Here is a 17,901-nt window from a genome sequence, read left to right on the forward strand (position 1 = left end):
GGAGAAGGAAAGGAGGAGAGGCAGGGAGTGTCAGAAGAGAGTGGTAGGGGAGGAGAGAGGAGTGGACATAGTAGCCACGAAGGACACAGGAGATCAGCGATTGATCTTATTCGGCTATCAGGTGGATAAAAACGGTCTACATCCAGTAGAGGACGAGGTGAAGGCTATCAAGGAATACCATGGGGTTAAAATCCTTCCTGAGATTAGTAAATCACGATGGAAAATCTATCCCGAATTGGGCCTCTTTGCATTCATTGCTCGGAAGTACTAAAAACGGTCTTGGGAAGTGTCACAAGTGGAAACCTTCAATTAAGTTAAACAGCAACTTTTTGTCCAACCTATTGGCCCATTATGACCCCAAGAAGGAACTCATCTTTGCATGCGATGCTTCCCCTTACGGGTTGGGAGAGTACTCTCACACCACTGGAACGACTGGACGGAAAGGTCCATCTCCTGTGCTTCCGGGGTCCTTTTGGATGCCCAGCTGAGGTATTCTCAAATTGAGGAGGGTTTGGCAGCCGTGTTGGGTGTAAAAAGGTTTCATTGGTAGTCTACGGCAGGCGTTTCATAATAGTGACCGACCTCAGGCCCTTACTGGGACTTTTTAAAGAGGATAAGGCCCCCATCACCTCCACCCAGATACAGCATTGGGCCCTGTTATTTTTTTTAAGGGGTGATTTAGCGTGGCCAATCCACCTACCCTGCACATCTTTGGGTTGTGGGAGCGAGGCCCACGCCGACACGGGGAGAACGTGCAAACTCCACACGGACAATGACCCGAGGATTGAACCTGAGTCCTTGGCACCGTCAGGCAGCAGTGCTAACCACTGTGCCACAGTGCTGCCCCTGAACCCTGTTACTTGCAGCTTATGAATATCTTTGCGAGCACCGCCCTGGAATGCCAATGCGTGGAGTTACATTCCGCTGCCCACAAGCCCGGCTCCACTGCCAGCATTGGTAGAGGTCACGATGATCCTAAATTGTTGAGAAGCTTTGCCAGCATTTTCAAGGCAAATAAAGGCCTGGACGCCAAAGGATCCAAAACTGTCTAATTTGAGGCACATGATCCTGAACAGTGAAGTGGAGGACAAACCGTATCTAATCGAGAAAGTTGAGCTCAGTGTTGAGGCCGGCATCATTGTTTGGGGATCTCGAGTGGTGGTCCCTCATCTAGAGTGTTGCCCAATACTAATGGGACTGCTTAATGGCCACTCTGGGGTATTAGAAATGAAAATGCTCGGCTGAAGCTAGGTCTGGTGGCCCGACCACGACTCAGACATGACGGACCTGATAAAACAATGTGATCTATTCCAGAGAACCAAATACCTTCTTCAGCCTCCCTACATTCATGGGAGTGGCCGGGCAGGCCATGGGTGTGAGTGCATGCGGATTTCGCCAGATCTTTCCTGGGTCCCACGTTTTTGATCCCGGTGAATACACAGTCCAAAAGTTTGGAGATACACCACATAAGCTCCACTACCTCCCACGTTACAATCGAGAGACTCCGGCAGAGTTTTTCCACACAAGGAATCCCAGAGGCCCCAGTTTCCGACAACGGCCTTCACCTGTGGGGAGATCCAATCCAATGGTATCCGACACAGCCGGACAGCATCTTATCGCCCGTCGTCAATTGGGCTGGCGGAACGGGTGGCGGAGACTTTTAAAACCGGCGTGAAGAAGCAGCCGGCAGCGTCCATACAGACCAAACTGACACGGTTTCTGTTCGACTACAGGACCATTCCTCATGCAACGACAGGAATCGCCCCGGAGGAACTGTTAATGGGACGGCGGCTTCATACGAGGCCAAGCCTAATATTCCCAAACCTGGCGGAGAGGGCGGAATCCCAACAAGAGAACCAGAACAAAATGTGACTCTTGCCAGGGCTGAAAGAACTTTTAAGACGGGTGATCTGGTTTATGTGAGAAACTTTGGAGATGGCTCCAGCTGGGTTCCTGGGATCGTAATGGAGAAACCGGGACCAGTATCTTATAAAGTGAAGGGCCAGGGTAAAGCTATGAGGAAACACCTGGACCACCTCAGGAGTGGAGAGTCAGCCCTCGAGCAGGCCCCGTTGCCGGCCATGGAGGCGGCCGCCGCTAGTGCCCGACCAGAACTCGAAGCTCACCCTACGCCCGTCACCCCAGAGACTGTGGACACAGATTCCAAGATGGAAGCCGGCACTCCGACTGAAGATGGCCTCGAAGGGGATTCTCTGTCAGTAAACCTTCGATGCTCCCTCCGGAAGCAAAGGCCTCCAATTTGGTTCACACCACCAGATCCGGCTCCACCCTCAACAGACCTCAGACCGATTGCCAAGCGGCGGGAGGGACGTCCTCGGGGTATTGAGAGGGAAACGACCTTGGGGGGGGGGGGGGGGGGGTTGTTATAGTGACCATGCAGGACACAAGGGATTGACAATAGATCTCCCAATGGGCTTCGTGGAATATGAATTCCCCTATTAAGCAGGTGGAGCTCGCCCAATGGGGAATGAGCAGCGGGAGCTTAAAACCCGCTTCTTCAACCAGGATCGGCAAGCTGTAGGTCACGGGGTTTTGCTAGCGGCTTTTTTCATTATTCCAATAAAGGGATTTGGTGCTAGAAGGCTGGCCTTGGCGAGATTATTGCAGTAGGGCACAGAGTGGAAAAGAGGAGGGGGGAAAGGAGGAAATAGGAGAGGAGAGAATGACGTGAGAGGAGTGAAGAGGGAGCTAGAGGATGGGAGGTGGTGAGAGATTCAACTCCAGGCTCAAACTGGATGTTGTGTTCACCGGCAGTCATCACATCAGACTTAGCTCATCAAGCACAGTGAGTGTAGATTAGTCAACAGACAGACATAATCAAACACAGAACAATTGAACCATTGAACACCACACGCCCGATCCTGTCACTTTCTCAATGGTCGAGCTAAAACCTGCACCACCCTCCTCCTCCATCGAGTCCTTACTTACCCCGTTTGAGAGAACTATAACATGGAAGCTGAGAGTTGCCAAGGTGCCAGTGGCTCAGTAGCCAGCTGATTACTCCCTGCCTGAGCTTACACCTTGTCCCTGTGAGCGGGGGTGATTGCTCTGAACCCCATTACCCACTTCAGGGGTGGAGGTGAAATGAACTCACCGAGGGCACTCCAAGAGCAGCAGAGGAAGCAGAGAGAACGTCTTACCTGACGATTTAACAAGCAGAGGATGATGAAGATAAAAATTCCCTGGAAACTGTTGATGATGGTGAATAAATAGGCCATCACCAGTGTTGAAGACTGGAAGTGGAACAGTCCCAAAATCCAGGTGCAGCCCAGGATAAACACTTGTGCGATGGCTTTAAGCGTCAGCATTCTGTAAAGAGCAGAGAGTTCAGTGAGGCAAGGGCAGCAGCGAGTTATAACGCACTCTTTCACTGGTTAGCTTAACACAGTGAATTGAAAGTTTCTTCAATTTAAACTGCTCCTCAATGCTCTGCATTGTTGGAAAATGGGGAATGAACTTGGGCAGCATGGTAGCATTGTGGATAGCACAATTGCTTCACAGCTCCAGGGTCCCAGGCTCGATTCCGGCTTGGGTCGCTGTCTGTGCGGAGTCTGCACATCCTCCCCGTGTGTGCGTGGGTTTCCTCCGGGTGTTCCGGTTTCCTCCCACAGTCCAAAAATGTGGAGGTTAGGTGGATTGGCCATGATAAATTGTCCTTAGTGTCCAAAATTGCCCTTAGTGTTGGGTGGGGTTGCTGGGTAATGGGGATAGGGTGAAGGTGTTGACCTTCTTTCAAAGGTGCTCTTTCAAAGAGCCAGTGCAGACTCGATGGGCCGAATGGCCTCCTTCTGCACTGTAAATTCTATGATAATCTATGAAAACTTGGCCTCCCAGGTCCTGACAACTTTCACATCTTGTCCAAGGCACAGAATGTCACAACTGTGACCATAAAACCATGAGAAATAGGTACAGGAGTGGGCCATTCAGCCCTTCAACTCTGCTCCGCCATTTCATAAAATCATGGCTGATATAACACTCACTAAATCTACTTTCCTGCCGTCTCTCTGTAACCCTTAACTCCCCCACTGATTAAAAACCTATCGATCTCGGCGTTGAAAATGCTCAAGGCCTCGGCCTACACAGCTTCCTGGGATAAAGAATTCCAAAGGGTCGCTGCTCTCGGCGAGAAGAAATTCTTCTTCAAATCTGAGTTAAATGAGCTCCTCCTTATTATGAGACTCTGCCTCCCAACATTTACCCTGCCTAACCCCCAACAATCTTCGATGATTCAATCACTACACCTCTCATTCTTCTGAACTCCAAGGAGTGCAGATCAAACCTGTTTAATCTCTCCTCAGAAGGCAGTCCCTCAGTGGGCCGTATGCTCATCCGTGAGGCAGAAGATTTTGGGCTTAAGTCCTATTCCAGAGGCTTAATCGCAATACCTAGGACGCAACACCGGCAGTGCTGCACTGTCAGAGGTGGAATTGTGGTATTGTCACTGGACTAGTAAACACGAGACCCAGAGTAACGCTCCGTGGACCCAGGGTCAAATCCCGCCACAGCAGATGGTGAAATTTGAATTCAATAAAAACCTGGAATGAAAAGTCTAATGATGACCATGAAACCATTGTAAAAACACATCTGGTTCACTGATGTCCTTTCGGGAAGGAAATCTGCCGTCCTTACCTGGTCTGGCCTACATGTGACTCCAGATCCATAGCAACGTGATTGACTCTTAATTGCCCCCTCCAGGGCAATTAGGGATGGGCAATAAATGCTGGCACAGCCTGCGACGCCCACGTTCCATGAACGAATAAAAAAAAAATTGTCTTTCAGATGAGTTCTGCCCTGTCAGGCAGATGGAGGAGATCCTCCAGGCAACATTTTGAAAAAGAGCAGGGGAATTTTACTTCTGAACTTTATTCGCTGTTGGACACTTTTGCGACATACTGAGGTCATAGGAGAGGGTGTATTAAGGCATATCTTGATCTTAAAAGGTTAATGCCATAGGGCAGTTTTGCGTTGGTGATGCCTTTTAATGCACCTCGCCCATCATCGACTAGAGTTGTTACTTTGAGAGATACAAACGCTTCAAAGGCGTCGGAGAGAACTTCCACTGCTCTGCAACTTTCACCCACAATTGGCGGTCAGTGAGTCGAACCTCAGCAATCCGCTGACTGGCGCACGGTGCGGAGAGCAGTATAACTACGGTCCTCCCACACCACTTAACATGGACTGCAGTGGAGTAACTGCAGGTACACGTAGTCTGTCCGTGATCTTGCTCAATGACATTTTGTATCCAGTTTCAATACAGGCCTTAATTCTGTTTAATTCTATTGGCTCTGGGAGCGTTACTCATAAACGTTGGGTGTTTGTTTACGACTCAGAAACAATTTTCAGTCTTTTATGTAGGCTATTCTGCATGTGAAATCTATTCAGTGGGTCCCTCTGTTTGGCTCCGAGGAACAGGATTGGGCTATTCAGCCCATTGGGCCTGTTCTGTCGGCCAATCTGCGCCTCAACTCCATTTTCCCACCCTGGTGCCATGTTCTTTTACACCCTTACCCAGGAGAAAATCTGTCAGTCCCAGTTCCACTGACACTCGGCATCCAAAGCCTTTGGGGGACAGGGTCTCAGATTTCTCCCACCATTAGTGTGAGGAGGGGCTTCCTGAATTCTGCCTCATCTTTCCCTCCTTCAAATTAGAGTTAAGCCCTTCACGACTCCTCCACCAGAGGGAATAGTTTCTTCAAAACTAACCTGTCGAATCAATTCAACATTTTAAACACCTCGATCAGATCACTCTAATTTACTCAATGCTGTACATTTCATATCTTTGATTTTCCACAGAGCAGTGCAGAGATCATAGATCCCTACAGTGAAGAAGGAGGCCATTCGGCCCATCAGGTCTGCACCGGCCCTCTGAATGACCACCCTACTAGGCCCAATTCCCCACCCCATCCCTGTAACCCTCACCTCGGGGCAATTTATCACGGCCAAACCGCCGAACCTGAACATCTTTGGACTGTGGGAGGAAACCGGAGCACCCGGAGGAAACCCACGCAGACACGGGGAGAAAGTGCAAACTCCGCACAGGCCGGAATTGAACCTGGGTCCCTGGCGCTGTGAGGCAGCAGTGCTAACCACTGTTCCGCCCCGTGAAACTGGTTTCAAAGTGTTGTTTGATTGTTTTACTTCCCGCACCTAGCGGTGCTCAAAGCAGAGTTTAATTTGCTCCCATTGTGAGGCTTTTCCCCAGAACAAGTCTGTCACCGGGGGTTTATAGCTAGAGGGGCACCACTCCCCCTCAAGCGTGGCTGACTAAGAGTCTCTCCTGCTCTTACTGCCAGACATTGGCGTGTTTGGAAGGATTTTGCTGGTTGACACACTCAACCTGTTTGGTCAGGTTGTGAATCCACCTTCCTCAGCCGTCAAATCCTGGGTGGCACTCGCACCCGAGTCTCTGGCTCAGAGGCAGGGACACTACCCATTCTGCTACAAGACTTTCTAAGTGTGCTGGAACTTTATTGATAGTGTCATGTGAGAATACCTTTAAGAAATGGATGTTTAAGCAATGTACCTTTAAGGAATGGAGCTGATCATATTACTGAAGTGATGTCAGATGTTGGGGGGAGCTGAGCTCATTTCTGCTTTTGGTTTCAGTTTGAGGAGAAAGCTGGGAGTGTCTGTGTGTTTTGAAAAGAGCTGCAGGAAGAAAACACAGAGCTGGTCTGTGGATGTCTGCAAATCCAAAGACTATAAATATATTGAATGTAACCTCATGTCTGTTGTTAAAGGTGAAGTCTTTTGGATGTTTAAAGGAACATTTTGAGGGTTTATTTAGTGTTGTATTAGTTTCGGGGTTATCTTTGAAGTAAGGAGTGTTAAGTGATCCAATGTTTATTTAAAAGGTTAAGTTGAGTTCATGGAATAAACATAGTTTTGTGTTAAAAACCACGTGTCCATAATTGTAATACCACACCTGGGGAACAAACCGTGTGCTTCAAAAGTAACAATCCATTAAAGGGGGAGGTTGGTTGAACTCCATGATACATTTTGGGGTTCTGAAAACACCTCGCCCATAACAATAGCATTTTTTACAATGTTTTAAAATGTCTATGCCTTCCTTCCAGAAGCTTCTACTAGCTTATGTGGTGTCTGTTTATTGCTCTGAGTCCACACCCAGGCTTAAGCACTCAAACACAGTGAGCATAGATCAGTTACCGGACTCACATAATCAAATTAGAACAATTTAACACAACACCGAGTTAAAGGGAATACGAGCCTGATCTATATAACCTGTCCTCATGATTTAACCCTTTTAGCTCTGCTGGCAGCCTCATGAGCCTGCATTGACGGCTCCTATATCCACAACTGAATGTGGCAGTCCAGAGGAGATCTGACCAAAGTTCTGTACAACTGGAGCATCACCACTGGAAAGTTTGTATGTATGAATGCTGTCTCAACACAGAGGCAGGTTTGAGGATGATGCCCATGGCAGTTGAATAGCTTGTTACCAGTCGGGTACGGCCGCGTCTACAAAATGCCTTAGGAGAGTCAGGGGAGAGGAGAAAGGGAGCGGGCAAAATCCTGGGTACACCTGAAATAAAGTAGTTTCCCTTTCCCTCCGTAAGGCTTGCGGTCTGAGCCTGGGGTTCACTGACCTCATATCCTTCATTTTTGTGACTTCTGCATTCAGTCGCGTGAGCTGTGCCCTCAGTATCCAGAGCGTCACAGCGAAGAGGACTGTATTAAACTGTGAAGAAAGGGAAAGGGAACAAATTCACTTCGAACAATGGAGAAATCTTGCTATTAGGCCAACAGGTAGTGCTCTGGGTTGCCTTGTGATAGAATATTTAGCTACTCCTTGTTGTCAATGATATTTATGGCTCCCAGTTGTATCACTGACTTTATGAATTATGACTATTTCAATGCACTCCTGGCTGGTCTCCCACCTTCCCCATAGACTTGAGCACATCCAAAACACTGTGTATCAAGCCCAATTCACCCGTCACTGCCGGTTCTTGTCATTCTACACTGGCTCCTGGTCTGAAAATGCCTTGACTCTCTCCACGGCCGCATCCTCTCTATTTCTGTAATCCCCCCTCCGCGGCACTCTAACCTCCGAGGTATCTCCACTCCTCCAACTCCAGCCTGTTGAGCACTCCCAATCTAAATCCCTCCATCATTGACAGCTGTTCAGCCCCGGAGTTCCCGCCCTCAGCCTCCCTCCCTCCCTTTAAGACGCCCCTTAGCGCCTCTGCTCACCTCCCCTAGTCTCTTCTCGCGTGGCTCGGTGGCAGATGTTACCTGATCATATTTACGTCAAGTGTTGTGGGATGTTTTACCCCGTTAGGCGCTGTATAAATGCAAATTGTTATTGCTGAGGTGGGCCAGTGTGAAAGAACAAGATTTTAATTTCTGTGCGTACCACAGTAGAAAATAATGCTGTACCCTGAGAGACAGGTGGAGGTTTGTCTTTCTGTCCCATGTATGTTATACTCTGCAACGCACAGGGACCCTGGCTTCTGTGCGATGGAGTGTCAGTCAAACAGCCGAGTTATTAATCCTTACTCTCCCCTAACTCCAGGAGAGACGTGTTTTCCTAAGGTGCAGCTTTGTTCCACAAAGCTCCACTGCCTTTCCTTAAAGGTGCTTTCATTGCCCAGGGAGGCCATTCAGCCCCTCGAACTGACCACTTCCACCCGACGTGGGCCTGTTTGTAGGAAGGATTTTGCAGGTTGATACTCAACCTGTCTGGTCACGTTATGAACGCACCTCCTTTAGACATCTGGGGGGCGATTCTCCAATATGGAGCCCCAGTGTTCGCGCCGTCGTGAAACGCAACGGTGTGAAACGGGCACGGGGCTGACCGATTCTGGCCCCGTGCCCGTTCACGCCGCTCCAGCCTCCCTTCCCGGCGCCAAATGGTCGTCGTGCCAACCCGCGCATGCGCGGGGGACTTCTTTAGCGTGCTGGCCCCGTCCAACATGGTGTCGGTGTTCAGGGGCCGGCCTCGCAGGGAAAGTAGGCCCGGGGGGGGGGGGGGGGGGGGGGGCGGGCAGAGGCCGGCCCGCCGATCGGTGGGCCCCGATCACGGGCCAGACCCCATCGGAGGCACCCCCCCCCCCCCCCCGTGGACGGAGCCCCCCCCCCCACCCCCACCCCCAGGTCGCCCTCTGACCGTTCACGCAGAGTTCCCACCGGCAGCGACCAGGGGTGAACGACGCCGGTGGGACTCAGTCGTATCCGCGCGGCCATTCGGCCCATCCGGGCCGGAGAATTGGCGTCCCCGCCGATTCTAGCGGCCCGCGGACAGTGCCGCGCCAAATGCGCGGCCGCAAATGGCGCCGATTCTCCGCACCTCGGAGAATCGCGCGCTGGCGGTGGGGGGGGGGGGGGGGGTGGTGGGGGTGGGGGGGGGGTGCGTCGTGGCGCGGTTGCGCTGATTCTCCGGCCCGGCGCAGGGCTCGGAGAATCACCCCCCCCCGGGTCCTGGAATGGAAATCGAATCTGGAGCTTCTGGCTTAGAGGCAATGGCCACTGCGCCACAAGATGACCTCAGTGTCGTTGTACTCTTAGTTAAAGGGATGAATTTAAAGTGGGTATTCCGTAAAGAAGCTCAAGCGTTTTCTTCTCAAACATCTGAAGTGATGATATAGTTACCAGAACTATTGCACAGACGGGACCAACAAAACTCCAGATGAAACCATTCTCGGTCGTCAGCCAGCAACTGAAACACATGAGAGATAGAAAGTTGAAACAGTCAGGGACATCAATGGGATCCTCTCCCTCTCTCTACCTCACTCCTTCCTCACTCACCATGTTGGACAGCCAGAGAGCGTGGTCGGCATTGGTACCAATGATTGAGGTAGGAAGAGTGGTCCTGCAATCAGAATTTAGAGAGCCAAGTAGATTTTTAGCAAGCTGGACCTCATGGAATCATCGAATCCCTACAGTGCAGAAGGAGGCCATTCGGCCCATCGTGTCTACATCGACCCTCTGAGAGAGCATCCTACCCAGCCCCATCCCCGTAACCCCACCTAACCCGCACATCTTTGGACTGTGGGAGGAAACTGGAGCACCCGGAGGAAACCCACGCAGACACGGGGAGAAAGTGCAAACCCCACATTGATAGACGCCCATGGCCGGGATTGAACCCGGGACCATGGCGCTCTGAGGTAGCGGTGCTAACCACTGTGCCACCTCCTTTTTCTAGGCCGCATGGATCTGGAAGTCGGCCCCGCTGACATTGCCCCCAAAGCTGCAGGGACACAAACAAACCCCGGCGCCATGGCTTAGGCCGACCTGGGTTTCGGATTTCTCTCCAACTAAACCGTCGCCACATTCCGGCTCCCCATCCCTAACCTCGCTTGGCTTCCCGGCTCCCGCTTCCCTCCCTCTTTCATTCTGGGGACATCAAGCCCCTCTCAAATGTGGTAATCTCTGGATTGCTCCCAGTGTCACACCCAAGTGAATATAGAAATTGGAGGACATGGCAGATGAATGGGTGGCTGGAAAGATGATGCAGGAGGGAAGGCTTGAGATTCCTGGGACAGGCTCAGAGGAAAGTGGTGTCTGTACAAGCCGGACGTGTTACACTGGAACAGATCTGGGGCTGGGTTCCTTGTGGGACATTTTGCTCGTGCTGTTGAAGGGGCTTTATACTAACTCGGCAGGGGTGTGGGAACGGAGAGAGAATATTACAGAGGAATACCATGATTCACGCAAACACTGGGAGAGACAGATAGCATTGGGACAGAGAATACTAAGTTAATAGGTGCAGCCGGAGTATGGGGGAAAGTAATGACACTCCGGTTTTTACTCTGGCGTCGGCACTTAGACTCCCGTTGGGAGAATCCCGCCCATGATGTTATGAAAATATCAGAGACCTGGCTCAAGGGAGGGTTGGACTGAGTGTAAATATTCCTGGGCACAAGTGTTCAGAAAATATAGGAAAGGAGGGATGGTGGCATTGATTAAGGAGAGCTTTGCCGTGTTGGAGAAAGAGGATGTCCCAGAGGGTTCAAGGAGAATCAATTTGACTGGAGCTAAGGAACAAAAAGCGTGCAATTACATTCCTCGGTGTAGTCTACAGATCAACCACTCATGCAGGGAAACTGTAGAGTAGTTATAAAGGGGGATTTTAACTGCCCGAATGTACACTGGGACAGTGGTTGTGTAAAGGGTGCAGAGGGGCAAACGTCCCGAGACTGTGTGTCAGGAATATTTTCTGCAGCAGCGCGTGGCCGGCCAAAACCAGAAAAGATGCACGACTGGGACCTGGGTCTAGATTTATTTATATGTTCATTCTTCAGATGTGGGCAAGACCAGCCTTTATTGCTCCTCCCTGATTGCCCCGGAGAAGGTGGTTCGATGATGGTTCTCTGGCCACCAGTGTGTGTGTGTGTGGGGGGCAGGCTTAAAGGGACAGGCCACGCTTCCTGTCCGCCAGACTTGAGCGCCCAAATGTCACTTACTGTCGGTGTGTTCCGTAACCAGCGGAACGCGTTGCCGCGGAAACGGCCACTATCACTGCCGGCACTCCATAACCAAACGGATACATGAACCATTTCAACACGTTGTGAGCACAGGAGTTGTTTATTTTCTGGAGGTTCCTGACCATGAGGTGAAGGTAAATCCCTTCCACGCACATCCAGGCGAAGGCTGCTAGAAAGAGGTAGTGCAGCGAGCCAGCAATGATCCCACACACAACCTGGAATAAAGAACACGGGTTCAATCCCATCCTCACCAAACACCGACCCTTGCTGACTCTAAATTCGTTTTCTGTGTCTGCGGATTCAGTCTGGGGATCACTAGCAAGGCTGGCATTTATTGCCCCTCCCTAGTCGCCCCTCGGACGGTCGTGGTGAGCTGCTCTCTTGAATCGCCCCGTGTGGGGGAGGTGCTCCCACTGTGCTGTATGGAGTCTGGGGTTCTGACACAGAGTGAATGAATAATGGCCGAGTGGGGATTGTGTGTGTGACTTGGAGGCAGGGGGGTAATGGTATTCCTATGCCTTCTGCCCTTGTCCTTTCCGTTAGTGGATTTGGAGCATCATAGCACATAGAATTTACAGTGCAGAAAGAGGCCATTCGGCCCATCGAGTCTGCATCGGCCCATGGAAAGATCGCCCTGTCTAAGCCCACACCTCCACCCTATCCCCGTAACCCAGTAACCCCACCTAATCCTTTTGGACACTAAGGGCAATGTCGCATTGCCAATGCACCCATCCCGCACAACTTTGGACCGTGGTCGGAAACCGGAGGAAACCCACGCAGACACGGGGAGAACGTGAAGACTCCGCACAGACAGCGACCCTGGCGCTGTGAAGCAACCGTGCTAACCACTGTGCTACTGTGCTGCCCCATGCAGAAGAAGGCCATTCGGCCCATCGGGTCTCGTACCCACCCTCTGAAAGAGCACCTCGGCCCAACCTGCCCTACCCGCGTAACCTAAGCGGCGTGTGCCGAGACACTAAGGGGCAATTGTAGTGTGGCAATCCACCTAACCTGCACATCTTTGGACTGTGGGAGGAAACTAGAGCACCCGGAGGAAACCCACGCAGACACGGGGAGATCGTGTAAACACCACAGGCAGCAGTGTTAATCATTGTGCCACCTTGTCGTCGAGTTGTTGGAGAAGCCTAGGCAAGTCACTGCAGTGCATTGTGTGGGGGGTACACACTGCCGCCATGTTTGCACTGGTAATGGAGGGAGTTGACCTATCCTTGACTGACCGGGCAACACAGTAGCATAGTGGTTAGCACAATTGCTTCACAGCTCCAGGGTCCCAGGTTCGATTCCCGGCTTGGGTCGCTGTCTGTGTGGAGTCTGCACGTTCTCCCCGCGTGTGCGTGGGTTTCCTCCGGGTGCTCCGGTTTTCTCCCACAGTCCAAAGATGTGCAGCTTAGGTCGATTGACGATGATAAATTGCCCTTAGTGTCCAAAATAGTTAAGTGGGGTTGCTGGGTTACAGGGATAGGGTGGATGTGTGGGCTTAAGTGGGGTGCTCTTTCCTAAGGGCCGGTGCAGACTCGATGGGCCAAATGGCCTCCTTCTGCACTGTAAATTCGATGATTCCCTTTCCCAACAGCATAAAACCCATCACATTTCTGCACCCCCCCACCCCCGTTCAGAACCTAGTCGTTCAGACTCAAAACTCTGTTTCCCCCTCCACAGATGCTGCCAGACCTGCTGACGACACCTCACGTCCTCTCAGCTGCTTACCATCCACTGCAGGCCGCTACACCACCTCAAGGTGAAAGGCCTCTGATTGGTCACCCAGCTCCAAGGGCCTCGTCTGCCATTCTTAATCGAATCGGAACCAACTGAGGGGGAGCTTCTGAAAATCTCGAGGAATGATTATTCCCCTCCCACCCCCCCCACCCCGAGGGGTAGTTTTGAGATCGAGAAACTTGTCTTGACCCCGCCCAACTCTCCAGCCTGCCAGAGTGGGACTTGAACCCACGTCTGTCAGAATCAGAGGCAAGAGTGCTGCCCACTGAGGCAGGGCTGACACAATAACTACTGCAGGTGGAAATATTCGAACAGTCTCCAGGAGGTGAGAGATCTGGTAAGCAACTAATGAACTGCGTTTAATAATAAAAATAATAATAATCTTTATTAGTGTCACAAGTAGGCTTACATTAACACGGCAATGAAGTTACTGTGAAAATCCCTTAGTCAGGCGGCACGGTGTTTTGCACTGCTGCCTCACAGCGCCAGGGAACAGGTTTCAATTCCGGCCTCGCGTGACAGTCTGCGTGGAGTTTATACGTTCTCCCCATGTCTACGTGGCTTTACTCCGGGTGCTCCGGTTTCCTCCCACGGTCCAAAGATGTGCAGGTTAGGTGGAATGGCCGTGCTAAATTGCCCCCGAGGAAAAAAAAATCCCGTCGTCGCCACACTCCGGCGCCTGTTCGGGTACACTGAGGGAGAATTCAGAACGTCCAATTCACCGAATAAGTGCGTCTTTCGGGACTTGTAGGAGGATCGAACCTTGCTGAATTAAACAGAATGATGCAATTGGAGTGAATGGTTTGGAATAAACCTTTTTGCTTAAGATAACTCAGCTTCAGTATTTGCGGCTCCAAATTGAGACCCCTTGTGGCAGTGTTTGTAAAGGAAGATTACTAATCGAATGTCCAATTAGAGCTCAATTAATGTTTTTTAGAATCGCGGGGAGGCGCGGGATGGGGGGGGGGTGGTGGTGGAGGTTGCGAGGGGGGGAGGCGTGTAACGGGGTGGGGATTGGGAGGTGCGATCAGTAATCCTGAGATCCTCTCACCTTGTTGTCGGTCCTGCTACTCCCCGCCAGGAAGATGAGCTCAGCCAGGAACAGGGTGATGCACAGGTTGATGTGGATGGTGTTGTTGTAGCTGGTAACTTGGGTGCAGAAGCGGAACGTGATGATGGCGAGCCCCAGGCAAGCCAGCGATACGCTGATCCCAACCAGCGTGATGACGCCGAGATTCTGATCCAGGTGATTTTCATCCTAGTACAATGACAACCACGTTACACAATTATTGCAATTAAAAGAAAGACTTTTCTGACTTCCGTCCCGACTGCACTGACTCCTTGCTGGAGTCCAGGCCCATGGTAGCTTGTACCTCATCCAAATGGACATAGGTGGGCGCAAAGAATGAGTCGTCCCCCTTCCTTTCCCCCAGAGTAACAGGACATGTGACCATGACAGGCCTATGGCTGCCAACCTCAACTTCATCCTTCGGCCCTCACCTTTCACCTTTCACCTCAGGTCACTTGGTAATTTAAACCCACAGCCTGGGAACAGGACTATGACTTCCCTTTTCAAACAAAGTCATTGTTGGGATTGCGGGGCGCCTCTGGCATTTCCACCATTTATTTCCATCCCTATTTTCCCCTTTGGTGGTGGTGAGCAGCCCTCTTGAGCCGCTGCAGTCCATGCAATGTGGGTACACCCCACAGGGAGGGGAGTTCCAGGTTTGTGACCCGGCGATAATGAAAAGATGGTTGATGTATTTCCAAGTCAGGAACTTGGAGGTAATGGCGTTCCCATGCTCCTGATGTCCTGGTCTTCTGAGTTCCAGAGCTCACGGGTTTGGGAAGTTCTGTCCATGACAGTGTTTAGACTCCACACGCACCTTCTCCTAACCTACAGTCAAGTGCAAGTATACTTCATCCAGGGAGGGGAGGAGAAGAGCGTTACCTTGGGAAGGAGGAACATGGCAGTGAGTAATGGGAAGAGACAGCAACGCTATGGAACAAAACTGAATCCCATGAATTGCAAAGTAGGGGTTTGGTAATATATCTTGGGACAGGAATTGAACAGAAAACACTCTAACTTCTGCTCTGAGTTGGGTGAGCTAGCCTTAGCCAATGCTGTGGGAAGGATGTCTTAAATACCCTTGGGTCCTTGGGCTAGACTCAAAACAAAATTCCAATCAGCCAGGGTTCCCGCCTCTTATGAGTTAAGGTGGGAGAGACTGAGCTTGTTTCCACTGGAGATTAGAAGAGTGAGGGGTGACTTGATTTTAGTCCATACGACCCTTGATGGTCTTGACAAGGTGGATGTGGAAAGGGTGGGCACGATTCAGCGGACTCAAGTTAAAGACCGCTGAACCGCGCGTTTAGTGGGGTGTCTACAACAGCAAGAAACATCCCGCTATCCAACAGCACTTTGCCGTCTTTTTTGGCCTCGGAGACTCTCCCCACTGAGGCCACTGAGAGGGATTTTCTGCTGGTGAGCTGGAAAGGCTGCTCGCAGATTGGGGCGCCATTTTGTCTGGCAGCAGCATCCCCCCCCTCCACCTTTCAGGCCCCCTCCTGAGGTTTGGGCCCTCCCCTCACCCCCCAACCTTGGGGAGGCCCCAGGGAACCCCCCCCCCCTCACTGCCTCTACCTGGCACGGCCCCCGTGCGGCCCAGACTCATGGCAGTGCCAACCTGGCAACTGGGCACCCTGGCAGTACCAGGCTGGCACTGACCGGATGCTAGGCTGGCAGCGCCAAGGCGTCTAGGTGCCTAGGGGGAGAGCCGGGCTGCCACCCTATGCTATCTCCAACCACCCGGGGGTTTCTAACGGCCTGGGAGACCCCCCAGATGCCATTACGACTAGTCCACACTTGTGTGGATCAGTACTAAATGGCGCCCTGGCGAGGTATTCCAGGCGTGGCCAGGGGTCTCAGGCGCCGGGTGAATCCGGCATCCGAGTATTTAAATGAGCAATTATGCTAATTTAAATATTCAGATCTGCATCTCGCCCAGCGAGGGCGAGATCCAGACTGTGTCTGGCACGGAGCCCGATTTAACCACGCCCTACGTTTCCCCTTGTGGGTGAATCCAGAACCAAGGAACAGTGTTTTAAAATTGGGGTGGTCCTTTTAGGACAAGAGGTGAGGCAAATACTTTTCTCTGAGGGTTGTGCGCCTTTGGGACTCTCTGCCTCAGAAAGCAGTGCAGGCAGGCCGTCGAATATATTCACGGCCATGGTAGATAAGTTCTTGTTAGGCAAGGGAATGTGGAATTTGATCAGCCATGATCTCACTGAATAGTGGAGCAGGCTCCAGGGGCCTACATCTTCTCCGATTTTGTGTGTTCACTTGTCTGTGTACGGAATCCCGGCCTCACAATTGTGACCAACTCACATCCCCCCCCCCCCCGCCATCACTGTCCCCCCCTGCTGAAACTTGGGTCACTGATGAATAATGGCTTACTGAGTACTGGGCTGGAACCCATGAAATAACTCCCAGCCAACAGCAGAGGAGCTAAGAATGTGAAAATAAATGTGTTATTGCTGAAAAGAGAGGTATTTTGCCAAACCTTTTCATATTGCCAACAAGTCAACATCGCTTTCTCCTGTGGTACAAATTGTTGTGATTGTTATAAATTTGGTATTCTTGCATTTGCTCTGATGATGCGGAGATGCCGGCATTGGACTGGGGTGGGCACAGTAAGAAGTCTTACAACACCAGGTTATAGTCCAACAGGTTTGTTTCGAATCATTAGCTTTTGGAGCACAGCTCCTTCCTCAGGTAAGTCCGAAAGCTAGCGATTCGAAAGAAACCTGTTGGAGTTTAAATGGCGTTGTAAGACTTCTTACTTGTTCTGATGAGTCCAAGATGAAAAACTTCAGCAACATGTTTCTTTTCGGCACTATTCAAAGTCTTGAACAACCGCGTGACAAACTGGTTCTTTTCTGAATTATTGGTGGCAATTCCAGCTCCATCTGCCCACCAGGAACGAGGAACGTTGGGATTTATCCCCCTCTCCCCTTTCCTGCTCACCTTGAGGCCAAACAGTGTACGAGCCTGAGCGGAATGCAGAACAGGTGTTTCCCCCATCCCCTCAACCCATTCCCCCCAAAATCTGGTGGGGTCGCCGCTCAGCGGTTAGGCTAACCTTGTCCCCCTCGCTGTTTCTCGAGAGTTTTTACCTCCACGGTCGTCATGAGAATGGCGAAACTGGACAAGTGCCGGCAGCCGCAGGTCGTATGTGACGCGTTCGAATTTATCAGGCCGCATCCCTCAGGGGACCAATGACTTCTGCCTTTGGTGTGGTTCCAGTAAACGCACACTGGCCGCCCGTCAGCTCTCGAGCCCTGTGTCAACAACAACAGTTGCATTTGTCAAGCACCTTCAGTAAAACACCACCAGGTGCTTCACCCGATCATTACCAAACAACATCTGAAGCTGAGGCGGATGGGGAGCGATTCGAACAGGCGGACAAAAAGCTTGTTCAAGGACGTAGGTTTTAAAACGCCTCTTCAAAGGGGAGGGGCGGAGAGGTTATGGGAAGGATTTCCAGAGCTTTGGGCCGAGACAACTGAAAGCATAGTCGCCAGTGGCTGCGGAAAGACGCAAGAGGCGGTGACGGAGATAGAATCATAGAATCATAGACGTTTACAGCATGGAAACAGGCCCTTCGGCCCAACCAGTCCATGCCGCCCAGTTTTTACC

At 51.3% G+C, this 17,901-nt stretch overlaps 1 protein-coding gene across 2 annotated transcripts in view; it reads right to left on the reverse strand.

The window, feature by feature from the left end:
- The window catches only part of LOC140403314 (adhesion G protein-coupled receptor E3-like), a 65,762-nt gene that overhangs the window by 4,400 nt on the left and 43,461 nt on the right, over positions 1 to 17,901 (reverse strand). For both annotated transcript variants that reach the window (XM_072491159.1, XM_072491158.1), the window contains 6 exons: positions 17,379 to 17,543; positions 14,254 to 14,460; positions 11,445 to 11,680; positions 9,631 to 9,697; positions 7,629 to 7,720; positions 3,162 to 3,330 (listed from right to left, as the gene is read on the reverse strand). In XM_072491159.1, coding sequence (XP_072347260.1) covers positions 3,162 to 3,330; positions 7,629 to 7,720; positions 9,631 to 9,697; positions 11,445 to 11,680; positions 14,254 to 14,460; positions 17,379 to 17,543 — 936 coding nt within the window. The remainder of the gene's footprint in view (positions 1 to 3,161; positions 3,331 to 7,628; positions 7,721 to 9,630; positions 9,698 to 11,444; positions 11,681 to 14,253; positions 14,461 to 17,378; positions 17,544 to 17,901) is intronic.

This window comes from Scyliorhinus torazame, chromosome 27 (genome assembly GCF_047496885.1).
Source record: "Scyliorhinus torazame isolate Kashiwa2021f chromosome 27, sScyTor2.1, whole genome shotgun sequence".
Classification (NCBI taxonomy): Eukaryota; Metazoa; Chordata; class Chondrichthyes; order Carcharhiniformes; family Scyliorhinidae; genus Scyliorhinus; species Scyliorhinus torazame.